The sequence below is a fragment of the Lutjanus erythropterus genome, chromosome 8, assembly GCF_056507025.1.
Source record: "Lutjanus erythropterus isolate fLutEry1 chromosome 8, fLutEry1.hap2, whole genome shotgun sequence".
Taxonomy (NCBI): Eukaryota; Metazoa; Chordata; class Actinopteri; order Lutjaniformes; family Lutjanidae; genus Lutjanus; species Lutjanus erythropterus.
This window is the reverse complement of record NC_139324.1, coordinates 15513204-15530378: the sequence shown is the minus strand read 5'-3', so window position 1 is coordinate 15530378 and position 17175 is coordinate 15513204. Positions and strand designations below refer to the sequence as shown.

The window sequence follows — 17175 nt, the reverse complement described above, 5'->3', positions numbered from 1 at the left end:
GATATTTACCATGCTGCTGCACTGTTGATTTTTACTTTATTTGATAAAAACTGCCACTGACTGCTTCATGTTTTTTTGGTTTTGCAATTGTACATGCTTAACATTCATGACAAAGATGATTCATGCCAATTTTCCTCAGGTTCTTAGGTCATGGCTGGCTACTTTTTTTTCTTTTATTAAAGGAGGAAAGCAGACTTTTTTTAAGTTGTAATTTTTATTTGTTTTCTAATTTTGCAATAATCTTATTGTGGACTTTTTATTGTGTATTATCATACTAAAAACATAAATAAAAACTCAGATGTTTGTGAGTTGTAAATCATAACTTACAACGCAAGAAAAAAAAGAGTTAGTGCTTCAACCTATTGGATTCAACCTCAAGACAAATTTTAAAGCTACTTTTGTATGATGACAGGCTATGAGAAATCAATATTCCGTTACATTATTGATTAATAAAATAGGTCACTTTAAACCTATACCTGAACTGAAAGAAGTGTAAAGAATTCTTACACTTCTAAAACAGCCAATCTGCAGATTTACAATGCGCTGCGTTTCTGCATTTAGTAGTGAGTAATAATCATTAATTCATGCACTGCCTTCCTGTTTTAGTAGTAATTCTATTTGTGGTCCCTAGCACTCATCATTGGCAGCCTGATTTGCAAGTGAAATTGATCATAAAAAAAGCCCTTGCAAAGCACAGATTTCAGGGAGAGTTCAAAAGTTATATCTGGGATATCTGCAAAACCAAACTTCTGCTTGTTTTTGAGTCTTTATCAAGGCGAGTAACACTGAATCTGGTGACAACTGCTACACCTCTCACAGTTAAGTTGGGTATGCTGCACTTCAAAGCACATGTATTTTGCCAGCTGCATAAGATGTAGATTTCAAGCATGAAAAAGTGAAATTGAGTTTACTACGAAAGACATCCGGAATGGATTCAAGATTTAAATAGCTATTCTAAACAAATGCAAGAATACATTATTTAATTTTTCCAACATCATGATGTGCTTGAAGAAGAAGGTGTTGATGACAAGGAGCTTTACCTCCCATTCTCCTCACATCAGCTTATTTATAATAAACCTTCTGATACGATAAAACAGAATGTATTAAATGTATTACTATGTGTTTGAGTGTAACCATTGCTTAAGGACACAGAAGGCCTATATATTGCAACACTGAGTGTTCGTTGTATTCTTTCAGGGGCAAGAAGGCTTTGAGTAAGAAGAAACTGAAAAGGCGACAGAAGGTCAAGTCAAAAGTCAAATCAAGAACAAAGGTAAGAGACCAGTAATTGTTACACAACATTAAACTTGTCCTTCTATGTAATACTATTGCTGTATTTAGATATTGTTAATAGAGAGGGTCAGAGTGGTTGAAGCACCAAGGCTACATTGTAGAATGGTTGTTTTAAAACCAAGCTATTTTAAAAGTATCGAAATTTTTTATGTCTCTCTATAAATACACAATACATAAAAACCACCCAATGTGAACCATTGCAGTGTTAAATCACAATGCAGTGTTTATTAGGAGGGCACTCTCAGTACTATTTAAAGCATTTCATCAACATGTAGTGCTTTGCATTTTCTCTTTGTATTATTAAGGTACAATATGACTGGCAGTTTTAATTTGTAACTGTTAAAGCCTTAGGCATGCAAATATTGTCTGATAAGTTCTTACAGTTGGTTCTCTCTGCTGAATACATTTAACAGATTGAGGAAAAGATTAAAAATGAAGGTAGATTCTCTGCATTGCAATCCGGAAGGTCGTTGACAGAGGCATTATTCTTATTGGCTGGCCTGGTTGGGTGCCAGAAACCCCATCTCCATGAAGATGGAGAGGTGAATAGGCACAATGTGAGACACATGGGAGTGGCTCTGGCTTGTGCATGATGATGGCCTGTTGCCGAGCGACCTAATGTGTTCCACATCTCCACGGCAACAGTTGCCTGCCTCCATCTCCTTCATCCACAGAGGGAACCCAGTCTGTATCAGTGGATGTGTTGTTCTGTTTTTGCTCCTGCTGTAGACAGACGACAGGCTAACTAGTTGATCATCAAGTTATGACAATAAATCTAATGCACTCAGATTATATTGACTCATTTCCTTGCTGTTTTTCTCTGTGAGTCAGAGAGCATTCTGCTCTATGGTTGGTCTGTAATATTGTTAGATGGTGCTTGGATTTAACTTTATTACACTGATTTTTTTCCCAAGCAACTTGGAAGCCAAAGGCAAAAGAGATTCATGTGAAAATGGCAGAGGAAGACAGAGGCTCTACCATATGTCATCTTTCACCTCAAAAAAGACAGGAAACGCAACATACATTGGGGTCGTCAGTTCTGTTTTTTCAGATTGACTTGGTTACTGAGTTGATGTCCTTGAACAGCAGAAGATACACTACAGAGACAGAGAATGGAGCGGTAGGCAATCCTGGCTGACTGGCAGGCAAAATAACGTGGGCAGTTAGCCATGCTGTATTTGTATGTGTTCTACTCACTCTCGCTCTTTCAAGCCTCTTACACCGGCACAGTCGGACAGGAGTGTGGTTTGAAAGAGTCTGTCCTTTTGTCTGCCTGTGTGCTTATAAACGTGAAAATGGAGTGGGAACAATGGACCAGAGATAAACCATCATTATCATTATCATAAATCATCAATATCATTATAATGGAGATTGTGATGTTGAGGCTTGTGTACGAGCAGATGTTTAGTGTAACTTTTCTAAAAACTATAATTATAATAGCAATGCAATGTTTACAGAAAATTACAAACACAGAGTAACTATTAAAAGTAATCTAAATTATTTGCTATTATTAAGTATAACAGTTAGTTGCCCCAGTTTGTGCCTTTGTGGGGTTTTTCCACTTGCTCTTTTGACTGCACCGAGTCAATCCGTGCTGTATTGATTTGCATTTCCATGACCACTTTTACTGTGCTGAGCTGTGCCAAACCACGCCAGAGAAAGGCCTACTCTGGAGTGGGGCCAAAGCGAGCCTGACCCGCTTCCAAGCGGGCTGCGGTCACGTCCCACCAACCGTGGCCAACCTGTGACAACCCTCTGTTTTCCCCATCAATCAAGCGTGTGTTGTGATACTGAGCTCATGTTTGTGCAGGAGAGCAGAGAGAAAGGCGTTTCTAAAAGTCTCTTTATGCTCTGCTCTCAGTACTTTTGTAGCTTCTAACTGAATCTCTGTGGTTGAAATGTAGTTTCTCTCCTGTGTTGCTGTTTGTACTTTCAGGTATCTGCATTATTTTACCATTTCATATTCGCTTTCAACTTTACAGGAGTCATTAAGTTACTGCTGATGTAGGGGTGTGCGATATGACGATATTAGATCGTGAAGGATTAGAACGTGTAGACGATCTGCCAAAATGAGGAGATCGTATGGATCTTTCAGGGGTCCCTAACAGGCGGACCCACACGCCGTCCTATACGGACTATTAACTAAAACTATTAATAGATTTTAAATTTTGACGGGACGCTTCTATTTTAACTGGTGCAACTTTTCTAGTCTTTCCGGCGCTGGTTTATCTGATCAGGAAACGCACAGACCAACTGCAGAGAAGTTGCGTGTGGAGGAGAATGATGGAGTTTATTACAACAGTCGAAACTAACGTGATGGTTAATGACCTCGACATCAACCAGGTGCTCTTATAAAATTAAACAATTGTCTATACATAAAACAGGAGAGTCTGTGTTTTTCTGTGAGAAACTTTCAGACCTTCTCACAGCAGAGTGAACAGGTGAAGGAGGAGAGGAGGGCAGACTGATCACTAATCAATTGCGGATGCCGTCGTCCTCTCGGACTGATTAAAAAATCACACCACAGAGAGTCACTGAAACACTGATCACTGACCTGCTGTGATGAAAAAAATACTCAGATTCTTTACTTAGGTATTTTTACATTGTGGTATTAGTGTTTTTACTTAATTACAATTTAAAAACCTTGCATGTTATTGTTTCCTTTTTTGAAAAATCAACATTTTTATTGCTGTTGTTGTACTTTAACGGTATTCTTGTTGGTATTTTTTGATTACTAAATACAGACCTGCAAACTCATAAGAGGAGAAAAAGGTGGCATGTTGGTAAACCAGTTCCCTGTTGGGGGTCTGGGAGCGTCTGTCCTGCTCCAGAAGAAAAATGTTGTGATTTTAACATGTTAACAAAACATTCTGGTGACTGTTTCAGTTAAAAGAGTTAGTAACATCTTCTGTTTGTGGTTTTTGCAGACATTACTACCTTTACTTTAACCTTTGTGCTTGAAAAAAAAGTAGAAAGTAAAGTAAAAAAGTAAATTTAAATCTAAATACATAGCATAATACATAATATAAATACATGTAAGATCGTGATAAAATCGAAATCGTGATTTTCTAATAAAAAAATAGTGATATGATATTTTTGCCAAATCGCCCACCCCTATGCTGATGTAACCCCCGACCCCAAATGAAAACATTTCCAGACATTTCCAGAATAACGAAAAAACAGGGGACTTTTATTGTGAAGAATTTAAGGAAACAGTGTGTTTATCCCAGAGATATACATGAATGATTTAACCACCGCTTTACAGCTGCTCGAGTCGAGCTTCCTCAAGCTCGTCTTCATTTAAAAGACACCGTCAAGTGGGTAGCCTTGTTGTGACGGAAATGCAAACCCCTGTGGTGTTTGGCTGACGGGCTGAGTCAAACCAGGCCAGCTCTGTGTATGGAAAAGGGCCATTCTTGTATTAGCATTACTGCTGCACTCGCATCACAGAGTTAAGCATCACTTTCTCAGAAATATAAATATGCAGCTATGCTTGGAAAACCCAGTAGGCTGTTTAACAAACTGAAAAGCTGTTCTGAATATATTTCTAGAATCCTAAAGGACTGTTTTAATTGTCTGGATGGAAAATATGCTGCATGATTACAAAAGACTTTTAACTTGTTTCTGTTTCCTAATCCAAGCAAAGATGGTAGTCAGTATGTGTTTCCCATGAAATGCCAGTTTACCTGTGGGGGTGGGGGTGTTGGTGTTCTGTGGTGTGCTGGGATTTTATAAATAATATAATAAATATAACATTTTATAATTACCACATTTCTAGTAGGTTATGTCTTATTTCACCATTTTTATTTTACATTTCTGCTTTATTTTAGTGTTTAGTCACAAGCTAGTTCAATCTGCTCACCTTACTTTTCCCCTTGTGCAATTTTTCACTCGCAATCCCGTTTTTACAGCAGCAGCTGAGCTTTGAGGAGGAGGCTCATTGTTAATGATGGAGCCTAAAATGATCAAAACCAATGTGGCACTGAATGGTCGACACCAGCCAGGTGCAGTTACAAGCTTTTACAAAACAACTGTGTAAGTAGACATATACATTAAACAAGAGACACTCTCCCTGTGTGTGTGTCACTGTGCAGAGCAGAGTGTGACTGTCACACAGACCTCAACAGCAGAGTGATTAGGTGAGGCAGGGGGATAGATCGTCTACTAGACCAAGTTTCTCAATCGTGGATGGCGTCATTCTCTCGATGGATAAAAAAATAAAAATGCTAAATAGGGTGCCAAATCTACTTGGGCGGCCGTTAATTTACCGAGGTGGCTCGCCCAAGTAAAGCCTATTTGTTTAAAACAATGGTATTTACCTGGATAGAAAACACAGTCCTGGCAAATAAGTTAAAAAAAATTAGTGCATGGATTTTTTTTTTCCCCAGTAAGATGTTTTGAAGAGTTTTAAAGGTACTCCCCTATGCCCTCTAAGCACCTAGCCTGGGACATGGGGACTAATAAACATCATGAGGGATTATTGGATGAATGTTAAAGATTTGAAAAGTCTCCCATTGCATACTTACTCATCTGATATAGTCAGCCACTGCAAACTAATAATCAGTCTACTTGAGCCTGTGCTGCGGAAGACAAAATTTGTGTTCTTTTTTCTTATGTTTCCATAAAGCCAGCAATCTGAAATGTGTAGCTGTCTAAGTGCGGTCAGGGGCTCTGTTATAGCAGCTTTCACCAAAGCTTTTAGGTGTCCATTAAATCAGCAGTGAAGTGCTGAAAGAAAACACAAAAGAAACTGTCAGGTGAGCACAATGTGTGCCTTATGGGTTGGTGCTATCATGAAGTGAAAGAAACCACAAAACATCAGCAGGTCGTTGGGCTTATAGGTGGCCAATATTTGTGTCTGTCTTTGGTTATGTGCATCATGACAGAGCTTGAGTTTGTCACTTGTAATGACAAGTTTGTAATGATTTATTCAGTTTTAAATTGGGAACTGTCAGCTCTAGTGAAGCCTGTCAGTTTTCACTTGCAGTGTGAGGACCATGTACCAGCGCTTCAGCTTGCAGTGTTTTGGTCTCTACTCCCCCCTTTTGTTTTCCTGTTATCTCACACCCATTTTCTATTCCTTGCTTTAAAGGTTTGGGTTATTGTGGCATCTCTAGGTTTTAAATTGTTTCAAGTGCTCTTTCGTGCTCCTTTGTGAATGCTGTACAGTCAATTTGTCACAAATGCTACTCTAGCAGAGAGGCAGGAGAGCAGTAGACAGTCCTGGTAGTCAAGAGGGCAGCTAATATCCTCCCCACTGGTTTGAGCTGAGAATGAATGACCTCTCTCCCCAAATAGATGACATCACCCTCTGTGATTGTGATGCCAAAAGCGCAACACTGCATGAGAGACACAATCGATCAATAGGATTCTCTAGAGGTTGCCTCAGGACTGTAGTTAAAAAAGCCTTGCTGGGTGGGAAAGCTTATCTGTTAGTTAGCTGATCAAGTTTCTCTATGGAAGGTGATTTGTCTAATCACAATGATTATTTGGATGTAAATGTTTAAGCTTTACTGTAATGATTTTTTTGTTTTTGTGATGGTTTTTCCTGCTTGGCTTGTCTGCCTCATGTAGTATATCACTGAGTGCAGTGAGGACTTAATATTACAAACTCTTAGTATAAAGCAATACATCAACAACCACACTAACTACAGCCATCAAAATCACTAAAATTGACTATTACAAACATTTTGCAATACACATGTATCAAATGACAATGTGAAAGAGGTCATTTGTAGTGTTGAACTTACAGAGGATTGTCACCCAAATTTGCAGCACCACTTGGAGCTTTATAGCAAGTTGCAGCTCATCATTTAGTTGTTTTGTAAATGTATTGTGTTGGTTCAAAACTAGTTGGTGAACACACTGGAGCATTTAGCAGCTAAAGAGCCAGATAGTTCCCTCAGGAGTATGTACAGACCAAAAACAGAAAAACAGAGCTGAAGGAGATTGAAAGATTGAGCCTGCATTTGCCAGATAGAAAAAAACATGACCCCGAATGACAGCTCAGGTTTCTCTGTAAGTGCTGGATGTGTAAAGAAGCAACTGTTGACTAAAAGAATTCGGCATATCAACTAAAAAGATTATAATATGTCAGTATTATTCAAGTTTAATTTGATTTTTTTCTGCATTGGTTATGTAAAATAGTGGTTAAAGTGTTTTGTAACAGTGATGGCTGTGTTGAGCTGATCTTGAAATGGGTAAACACTTGCCAAGCCTAGTGTGTACAAAGGTGAGCTCTCCAAGGAGTCAAAGCAAAATGAGGAGTCATTTCATGTCACGGTTGTACCACTGAGGACAGAGACAGAACCAATTTTACCAAGACAAAGTGTGTTCAACAGTCTCTAACATATCATAGTCAAATGTAACAACTAATATCTGTGTAGCCCCCTAGGATGATATTTGGGAGCCTGTGCTTTCCCCACAAAGCCAGATGAGAAATTACCCTACTTATTGTGGTCAGAAGGGCCTTTCTTTGGTTAGGCGTGTCATTAATGGATGTACACTGAAATTCCTTCTTAGGCAACTGCGTCATGAGTCATGAGCAGTTGAAAGCATCAAACCAAAGTGAATGAATGACTTGCCTGTCCATGTGATATAATGTTTACACTCTTGTTATAAATATGGCCATGATAATGGACAGGACCAAAAATTGGAGCAATACTTCTGACCAGACCTAGGGCCACTGACATCACTGAGCAGAAGAGCTGAGACCTATGATTTGTACAAAAATCGATCAGCTCCATAGAGATCTAATTAAAATTGCTGCCCTCTCAATTTACAGTCATAACTTTTCTTTTGGTCGCAGTCCTGGTTGATATTTTTCATATCTTTTAAAATTTTGTCTGTAAGGCCATTTCAATAAAAAGATGTTAAAGGAGAAATATGTAATATATTTACTGTAATAAATCAGAAAATGATCATGAAATGCCATTGCTACAGCCACATAATCCACCTGTGAAATTTCTATTCCGGCCTGTAAATTGTGGTATTGTTTGCCCTTTTCATGTTAATTAGAGTTCCAATTAGTGCTGAATGTTGGCTGAATGAGTGAGTGTCTATTTATGAGTCATAAGAAACCAGTAATAATCTTACAGAAGGAGCAGATGTTTATAACGGTTAAATTGAGCAATATCTTAATGGAGTTTGGAATTAGAGTTCAGTGATGGCCTGCCTTCTGTCTGCCAGAGTGTGTATTTTCAGAGCAGTGGGCTTTTGTTTTCAGGATAACAAACATAGCTTTACATCGACAGACAATTGACAGTTATAAATAGATGGTCAACATACAGTGTATACAGTGGACTCATTGTCAAAGTACTTGTATAATGTTCCACTTGTCTTGTGCTCCTGCAAAGGTCCTGCAGCCTGCCTGAGCTTCCTCGAGTGTGGGGTGGTGGGTGTGGGGCTGAACAACTAACTTCAACCATAGACTGTCTATTAATAGAATTTCAACTCATTTAATATACAGTGTATGGCTCCAACTGGCTCCAACTATCTCCAACTATTTGGACTGTAGTACTCATTTTCAGATGTACAGCTGTTACAGATTGCTTCTGTAAGGCTTAAAGTGAGATAATTTTTTTTAGTGGACCAAGGGGAGCAAACTACAGATGTAAAAATAACTGACTGTAAGTATTTACAGCGAGATGTACTCCTTAAGAATTGACATTGCTGTGTATAAATGAATGTATGGTGTGCTGCATAGCTTATTGATGCACCAAATGATATCATACTTGTGGTCACCAAGAAATGTTTTTGCTGGCCTTGCCGACCACTCATCACACTGTTTTTCCGCAGGCCGAGAGTTTAGATGGAGCCCTCTGTGTGCCGGACATCAAGCTGCACAGCAACCCATCTGCGTTCAATGTCTACTGCAACGTGCGGCACTGTGTGCTGGACTGGCAGCAAAGAGAGGCCTCCCTAGCACTGGCTTCCAGGAGCTCGGTGCAGAGCGGCGACTCAGACAGCGAGGAGGAGGAAGAGTACCGCGAGCCAGCCGTGAAGCTGCCAAAGGTACAAGCAGGGGGTAGTATTGGCTGCTCATGAGCTGGTGGCAGCATGTGGTATCAAGGCGAGAGCCTGTGCTCTTTCTCTTTTTTACAATCCTTTATCTCCTTGGGCTTGTATGTAGGGTTCATCTTTTTTATTGTTATGATAATTGGCGACAGTTTAACAGAAGTTTGAAACCCCCATCCTGTGAGGATTACAGGGCAGAGCCTGTGAGCCTGCTGGTTTGTCTTTATTACTCCTTTTCTGGGATATCAGTTTTTATTTGAAATATAAAATACTTCTCATAAGTGAGAGTAAAATTAAATAATCAATTTAAATGGCAATGATTTTCTAACTTACATCATTCTTTGATTACATATAATAGAAGAAATAAACAAGACATTCTGAACAGATAATTACAACACCAAAACATCTGGGAGGCAGTGTGTCAGAGGTTTATTTTAAGTTCTAAGCCACAAATGGAGATTAAGGGATAAAGTTAAGTATGTTTACTAGTGCCTTTCAGTGCTACAATAATATATCTGAGGACACACCTATTAGCTGGTCATCCACTTGAAACCAGCACCATAAATGAGCTGAACATCAGTTGTACAGTATAATTTAGGATTAGTCTATAGAGATATCTTCACATTACGTGAATTATGCCCTACTTTTCCTCTATCTGTCATCTCATCATCTTGCTGCTTTTAAGGCTCACTGTAACAGGACAAACCCTTCTTCAGTGTCCCAGCAGAGTTATTATACACCTGACCCTTCCAAAGTCCTGTCCCTTTTCCAATAAAAGTTGAGAATTGTGCAAACCTCTTCTCTTTGCCTCTAACAACAACAAAACAAACAAACTGTATATAAACTACATATTCACAACTTGAAGTAGCTGATTAGCTAGCTATTTAGCAAGCATTTACTAGCATTAGCTAACTTAAGATGTGAATATATATTGCTTTTCCCAAGCAACATCTTTTATCCATGTTCAGATTGTAGTTTTCATTTTAACGTAGAGCAGATGAGCCACATAGCATATCTAAGAACAGGAAACGAGTAAGAAAAAAGAGAAAACAACCAAAGTGCCAGGCTTGCTCAACTGTTATTGGAGCACAGAACAAAAAGAAGTGGGACTCAGAAGGCACAATCCTATGTGTTTGTGATATGCATGTCTGTTTACAGATCTGTATGTTGAGTTAAACTTCTGTTGTAAGCTCACTGTACATATTGGTTAGAAGGTGGAACGTCACAGATGGATAAGTGTAATTGTTAATTGTCATAATAGTAAAGTGTGAAGGCTGTATCCATTTTATCCCCTAAATTAAATTGGCTACTGTTATATATAATATTTTGGGGTGATTTAGTTTTAATTTCCGCTTAGTAACAGTTGCTAACAAGCCATGTGTTGAGAAACTTTGCTGTGTGTTCATTAGAGTTGTGTGATATGTTAAAATGTTCCAATTGACCATCATCAGCCCATCCATTGATTGCGATTGGTGATATCTTTGCCCTCCTCCCATCTGTTCAAGTCTCAACTGGGAGATGTGCGCAAGCGGCAAATTCACCATATTACATATGTTACATATGTTCAATATGCCCAATAAACGTTTAGTAAGCATTCAATAAACAAAACTCACAGTATGAGTTTTGACTGATGCTCCTTATGTGTTAGTACTTGAAAAAAAATATTTGAAAATGTATTTGCCCAATAAACAAAATAAACTCAGAAAGTGTCAAAAAAAAATTGTATTTTAACACCCATTTTCCTTTTTAAGCAGAGAAATGCAACCACTCACCTTCTGAATTCAAGATTCTCTCCTTTACTGAACTAAGACGAGCTTAACTGGCTCCTTAACTCCTTGTAAAAAATTTCATTTAAACCTGACAGAATAACATTTAAAACTCAAACTGTCATTGTCAGTCTGTCCACTCTTCCATCAGTCACCAACTCTGGTTTGGTCAAATTAAATCCTTAATATACCACTTGAAATGAATACAAAGAGTCTGACTCTGCAGGCTGTTTTTCTCTCACTCTTTTTCTCTCACTCTCACACTTTCTCTCACAGTGCACTCATGGTCAAGCTGAGTGGGTGTGTACTGTGCCACTGGATGAGAGTGCAGCACGGAGCAGCGGCTGCCAGTCTCTTGACCATTACATTAGCAAAATAAAATGACAAATATCGTTCCAAAAATAGTCAAGAAAAAAAAAAACGACTGGCAATAATTGATGGGCGATATAATCGTCCAATAAATCAATTAATCACAGAATACCTTCAGATTGAATGCTCATGTCAGTTACATGAATGTAACAAGGTTAAAAGTCTAGAATCTCTGTTGCATATCTGTACCCTTACCCTTTTTAATATCTTTTCTGCTTTTTGTGCACAGTATTGCACATGTCCTGTTTTATCCAACTGGCATTGTTATATTCTACTCATTTTATTAGTTATACGCTGATGCTAAACTTTCATTTCACTGAACTTCTTTACTGAGATAGGAAGGAACATTAAAACTGTATTCGACTCACAAACAATCCATATTAAGAGACAGAATGGCATCCTTTTCTAGGCCAAACTCCTTTGCCTGCATCGCTTCTTCTTCACCATGCACGCAAGTGGGTCTGTCATTATTCTAAATGTTAACAGTGGATGTTGAAGTCAGTGCTACTGACTGTGCATACTCTGGTTTCCCAAGTAATGAAGGTTGTTTTACTGTAGGATGATGAGGCCATGCAGTTGAAAAAATCATCCACTACAAGCATCTGTTTATCAAATGTGTTTGAATTAGAATACTTACAGTATTGAAAGACACAGATCACTTATCGACAACGTCAAACAAGGCAATTAAGCATAAACCTCAAGAGTTGCATGGTGTTCATTAGCTCATGCAAATGCTTCTTTCTTTGTGTGTGCAGATCATTGGCATTGGCTTGTGTGGGGTATTTGAGCTGATAAAAGAGACTCGGTTTTCTCACCCCTCGCTGTGCCTGCGTAGCCTGCAGGCCTTGTTGGACATGCTGCAGGGACAACAGCCTGAGGGGTTTCAGACTGAGCCTCCTGATGTTCTGGGTAAGGATGAAATTGCGCACAAAGCACAGAAGAGTTTATTAGATGAGTGTGTACAGGCCTTCTTGTAATTATTTCTTTATTGTTCTGTGTTTTAAATTTTTCTACAATACTCAATAAGACAAAATAAAGACAACAAAGTTGGAGGTGCAGATGAGAGCAAAACAGCAATTGATTCCCTGCCATCACTTATGAGTCAAGGCAGGACATCTATGAAGAGCTTCCTAAACATTGTGTGTCCTTCTTCTTACATTGTAGAGCATCTACAGTGTAATGTTAATTCTTTGATCTGGAGTCTTTGTGAGGGAGGGAGGTCAGATTTTCTAAAATACATTTTTCCAGCTGCACTGGCAAGTAACATGAACTGCTTAATAGAATGAATTATTTTCAATTGGTTCAAGTACCCTAAGGTTCATGCTTAAGGATCCTGTGGAATATTCTTTTCTGTAACGTCTGAGGGCATAATATTTGTATTTGTAGCTCACAGGTGTATAATATGTTTCGCACAAGATATTGAATAAGATTAGTCTGTGCATAATGAAACATTTTTCACACAATAAAATACAATACAGATACTGTTTATGAAACTGTTATTAAGCACATTGTCATTTATTTATTAATGTATGTATTTAAGTGGTAATTGTTGGGAGATGAATGATTTATGGTTAGTGATTTCGCAAATTTATTGTTGCTCTCTCTGCTTCACACCAAACCCTGTATTGTAGCAGCCATGTGTCCAACATTTTATGCTGGTTGACATTTACAACAAATGTTTACAACACTAATATAGGAGCTGTTCGTTATAGAAAAAATTCTCAAATTCAAAGTTTCTGCTAAATATTTCTTTCAGCCCAGCTTGCCATCTTTTTAGCTTGTTTTAGTGTATTGTTCATGCTTACTTTTGCTCAAAAACGATCTTTGTTATCTGAAATGAATGTTGTCTATCATGTTGCAAGCAAAAAAACATTCAGCAGAAAAGATTTTTATTGTGGATCATGGCAGAAAACTGTAAAAAAAAACCTGTCAGATTCCATTTAGGCCTGAAGATAATATGCATGTGTGTAGTCTAATGCAATCCAAATTAATAGCTCTGCAACAAATCTTGCTTATGAAGCTTAAAATATTCAGGTTTATTGATCCTGTCAAAGATAAATTGTTGCAACCTAATGGTCATTTTGAGGCTGTAGTTTTTTTGGACTGCATTACATTGTAATTCTAGTATTTAGTTCAGCCTGATTTAAATACAGCAAAGGTCTAACCTGCCCATCACTTGTTTGCTTGCTCAGAGTCTCTTTTCCAGTTGTTGTTGGAGACCACAGTCCGGAGCACAGGGCCTAATGACCCAACAGGACAGGCCATCACTGCTCTGTCGTGCGCCTGCCTCTTCAGTCTCGTTGTGGCCTGGGGTGACACTGGCAAAATCCTGCAGGCTGTCTCTGCTATCCTCACCAACAATGGCAGCCATGCCTGCCAAACGATACAGGTAATTAAACAATTTAAATTAAGTGGACTTCATTCGTCTCCAAAGCTGATTGTGTGTTTCATCTTTGTTTTGTATCCCTGCCATTCACATGAAAAACACATGATGAGAAAAAATAAAAATGGGTCAGTCAGACAGCCAAAACTGTGTTCTCCTGGCACAAGTAAGTACGGATAATCAGATATTTGTGCTGACCACCTGTTCAGATCATTGTCTTGCATTGAACAAACCTCCTGATACGCGCATTTAGTAAAGCACCAGCTAGAATGACATTGTTCTTATATACTCGATTGTATTTAAATGGTCATGTTTCCAAACCACCTCCTTCAAAAAATATGTACCTATCTATAATCCAACTTTATTCCACAAACTGGTAGAAATGCTTTAGATCACCAAAGTGCATTTTAGAAAGATAAAGTAACCTCTGGCTCCTCGATGTATTTCCTTTGAGCAGAGAGACTCAGGGGAGTTTCTGGACTGCTCAAATTGAGTTTTGGAAAATGTCAAGCCAGTCTGATTCTCCTGTTTGATTATGTTACCCTTCCTGCATTCTTACGCCAATTAGCTGGTCTTCTGTTTGCTTCGATCTGTAGCTCTCTAGCTTGTCCTCTCCCTCTGTTTATTTCGGTTTTTTACTGCTTCTGCTTTAAAAACTATAACTTAAACAGTAAGTACTTTCATGTGCAGGATTTGTGACCATAAAGATGTTTCACCTTTACCTGCATACAGATTCAATTCCTACACTTGTCCAGAGCTGCAGACTTTATAGCTCCACACATTTATCCCCCACAGACGCAGGCCTGTTTTTTTCCTGGTTGCTCATCTTTTAGGCATTGACTGGACTGTGAATCATCACAATGGCAGGCGGGCTGACGGGAAGTGTGGGCTTACTTGCTGTGCAAGCCTGTGTGTTTACTTGTGTGTGAGTCAATGATGAGATCAGTGATGTATGTATGTTATACCTGCCTTGAAAATGATGTACAAAATGCACGTGTGAAAATGCATTGATGCAAAATGAAATGAGAGCAAACATGCAGGTACAGCAACCACAGTCTTAAGTCACTGATGTGTGTGTATGTATGTATCACAAAATACACCCCATTATGTCACATTGGAGGTTTGCAGTTCTGCAGTCTTTCAGCAGCACTCTCCTTCTTGTCTGCCTAAATCTCACCAGGTGCCCACCATACTGAACGCACTACAGAGGAGTGTACAGGCTGTCCTGGTGGGAAAGATTCAAATCCAGGATTGGTTTGGGAATGGCATCAAACGTGCAGCCTTAATGAACAAGTGGGTCCTGAAAGAGGTGGCCATTGACGAGGATGAGCGCTGTCTTCTGCAGACTGATGGTTCTTTCCTGTACTTGCTCTGCAAGGATGGACTCTACAAAGTAGGCTCTGGATACAGCGGCACAGTCAGGGTATGTAGCACTCAAAACTCCATGTTGCCACTGTCGACTGATATCTGCATATCTCTAAATTTGGTGACATAGAATTTTTCAGATAAACTGAAAGATTAAATGCTCCTGTATGGATTTGGGAAATTTTCAAGGTGAATTAACTGTTAAATTGGATTATTTAAAAATGCACTGTTACTAAGCAAAGGAGGGGTTGCTTTTTTGGCTCGGGAAAGTTGATGAGATAAATGGTTTTCACACGTACACAAAGCTAAAACTGATGCAATCTAATAATACACAACAGTCCTGCAATAAATGGCGTACGTATTTTATTAATAATAAATGATGTTTTATCGGATCCTGCATAGACTTGTCGATACCCAATGCCGAATTTCAGGTCTTATTGGAGGCATTTTCTGATACAATTGAAGCACCTCTATTTTATACTGTCTTTTTATACTGTCTTTTTATTATTTAATTTAATTTATTTTATTTATTTTCCAATTGATTTCTATCGGTGAGAGCAGGTGTAAGAAGCTGGCAAATGAGTTATATTTCAGTTTTTTCTTGGATTTTTTTTAGGAATCAGGGAAAGGGTTTTGTTGTACCTGGGTGGTGTGTGCGTGTTAATTCATATTTTAATACACAGCTTATTAGAACATCGTCGACAAATATTATACAAACGTTAATTGAAGTAGAGTTATCGGTATTATAAGTCACTGAGTTTGCTAATGGTAATGTTATCTAGTTGATGTTGGTTTGAAAAATTAGTGCATGATTTGTTATTAATATTAAGAATTAGTTGGCTATGAACATTAACAGAGTAAATTGTGAATGTTTATTTAAACTGAAAAACTTAGTTGCAGTGACTTCATGAATGACTGACGTTTGTCACTGTTCTAGTTGCTCATTCTCAAAACGGAGACACTAGAGGGCGGACAACCATTCATTTGAGTTCAGTGGAGTGGATCGCTCTGCAAAAGTTGTACAATTCCAACTTAATGACATTTCACTAACTTCTTAAGCAGTGCCAGCAATAATTTTGATGTGATGTAATGGATATGGAAACACTGACGTCTGTGTCTGATTTATGCCAGAAAGTGGTGCATGTGGTAGCATTAGCGCTTGAAAGCAGCATTTGCTCTTTATCTACCCAGAACTGGCATTGCACATAGGATCATGTGATGATGTCCAGTTTTAACATGAAGGTGCCTTCTAAAAGATTTCCCAACAGGAGATGGAGGCAGCTAACAGCAGTAGTTTTGTGTTAGCAGCAGAGAACCAGATTACACCCATAATTCTGCTTTGAAACAGAATACCGTCTTGCTTTAAATAGATGAGTGACCATGATGAGTCTGCTCATGTGTTATCAATGTCTTACAGGGCCATGTGTACAACTCCACATCTCGTATCAGGAATCGAAAGGAGAAGAGATCATGGCTGGGCTTCGCACAGGTTTGTTTTCATTAAAATGTTTCTTACATACATTTCAGTTTAGTGGCTTTGAAGGGGCACTGAATCACATTTAAACTTAGAGCTGACCTCCATGTGACTTCATTGATATTGGTTATTTGTCATCAGTGCTTAATTTGGTATAGGAACCCGGAGTGTGATAACTTATTTAAATACAGCATCATCTTTGTCATTGTCAACAATATGTCTTGTTGAGCTGTAAGGTTTACATCAGAGATAGTCTTTATGGACTGCAGATCAGCAGCAGTGTTTGTGTTATGTCTTCAGGGGTACTTGTTGTATCGAGACACAAGCAACCACTCTATGTCTGCTATCAAGATCAACCCTGAGACTCTGGAACATGAGGGGACCATCGCCATGCCAGGTGCAAAGAAAACACTGTTTACACACTGTTTGTTAACTCATCAATATACCAGCTAACATAATATCGGTTATAAATGCTGTTACTTAGTATATCATTTTATTTGAGGATAACA

General features: G+C 38.6%; 1 protein-coding gene across 3 annotated transcripts in view; it reads left to right on the top strand.

Moving 5' to 3' along the window:
- mycbp2 (MYC binding protein 2) overlaps positions 1-17175 on the top strand; it is an 85315-nt gene that overhangs the window by 2806 nt on the left and 65334 nt on the right. For all 3 annotated transcript variants that reach the window (XM_084724667.1, XM_084724668.1, XM_084724666.1), the window contains exons 2-8: positions 1198-1273; positions 9091-9306; positions 12200-12353; positions 13637-13833; positions 15008-15250; positions 16610-16681; positions 16967-17063. In XM_084724667.1, coding sequence (XP_084580793.1) covers positions 1198-1273; positions 9091-9306; positions 12200-12353; positions 13637-13833; positions 15008-15250; positions 16610-16681; positions 16967-17063 — 1055 coding nt within the window. The remainder of the gene's footprint in view (positions 1-1197; positions 1274-9090; positions 9307-12199; positions 12354-13636; positions 13834-15007; positions 15251-16609; positions 16682-16966; positions 17064-17175) is intronic.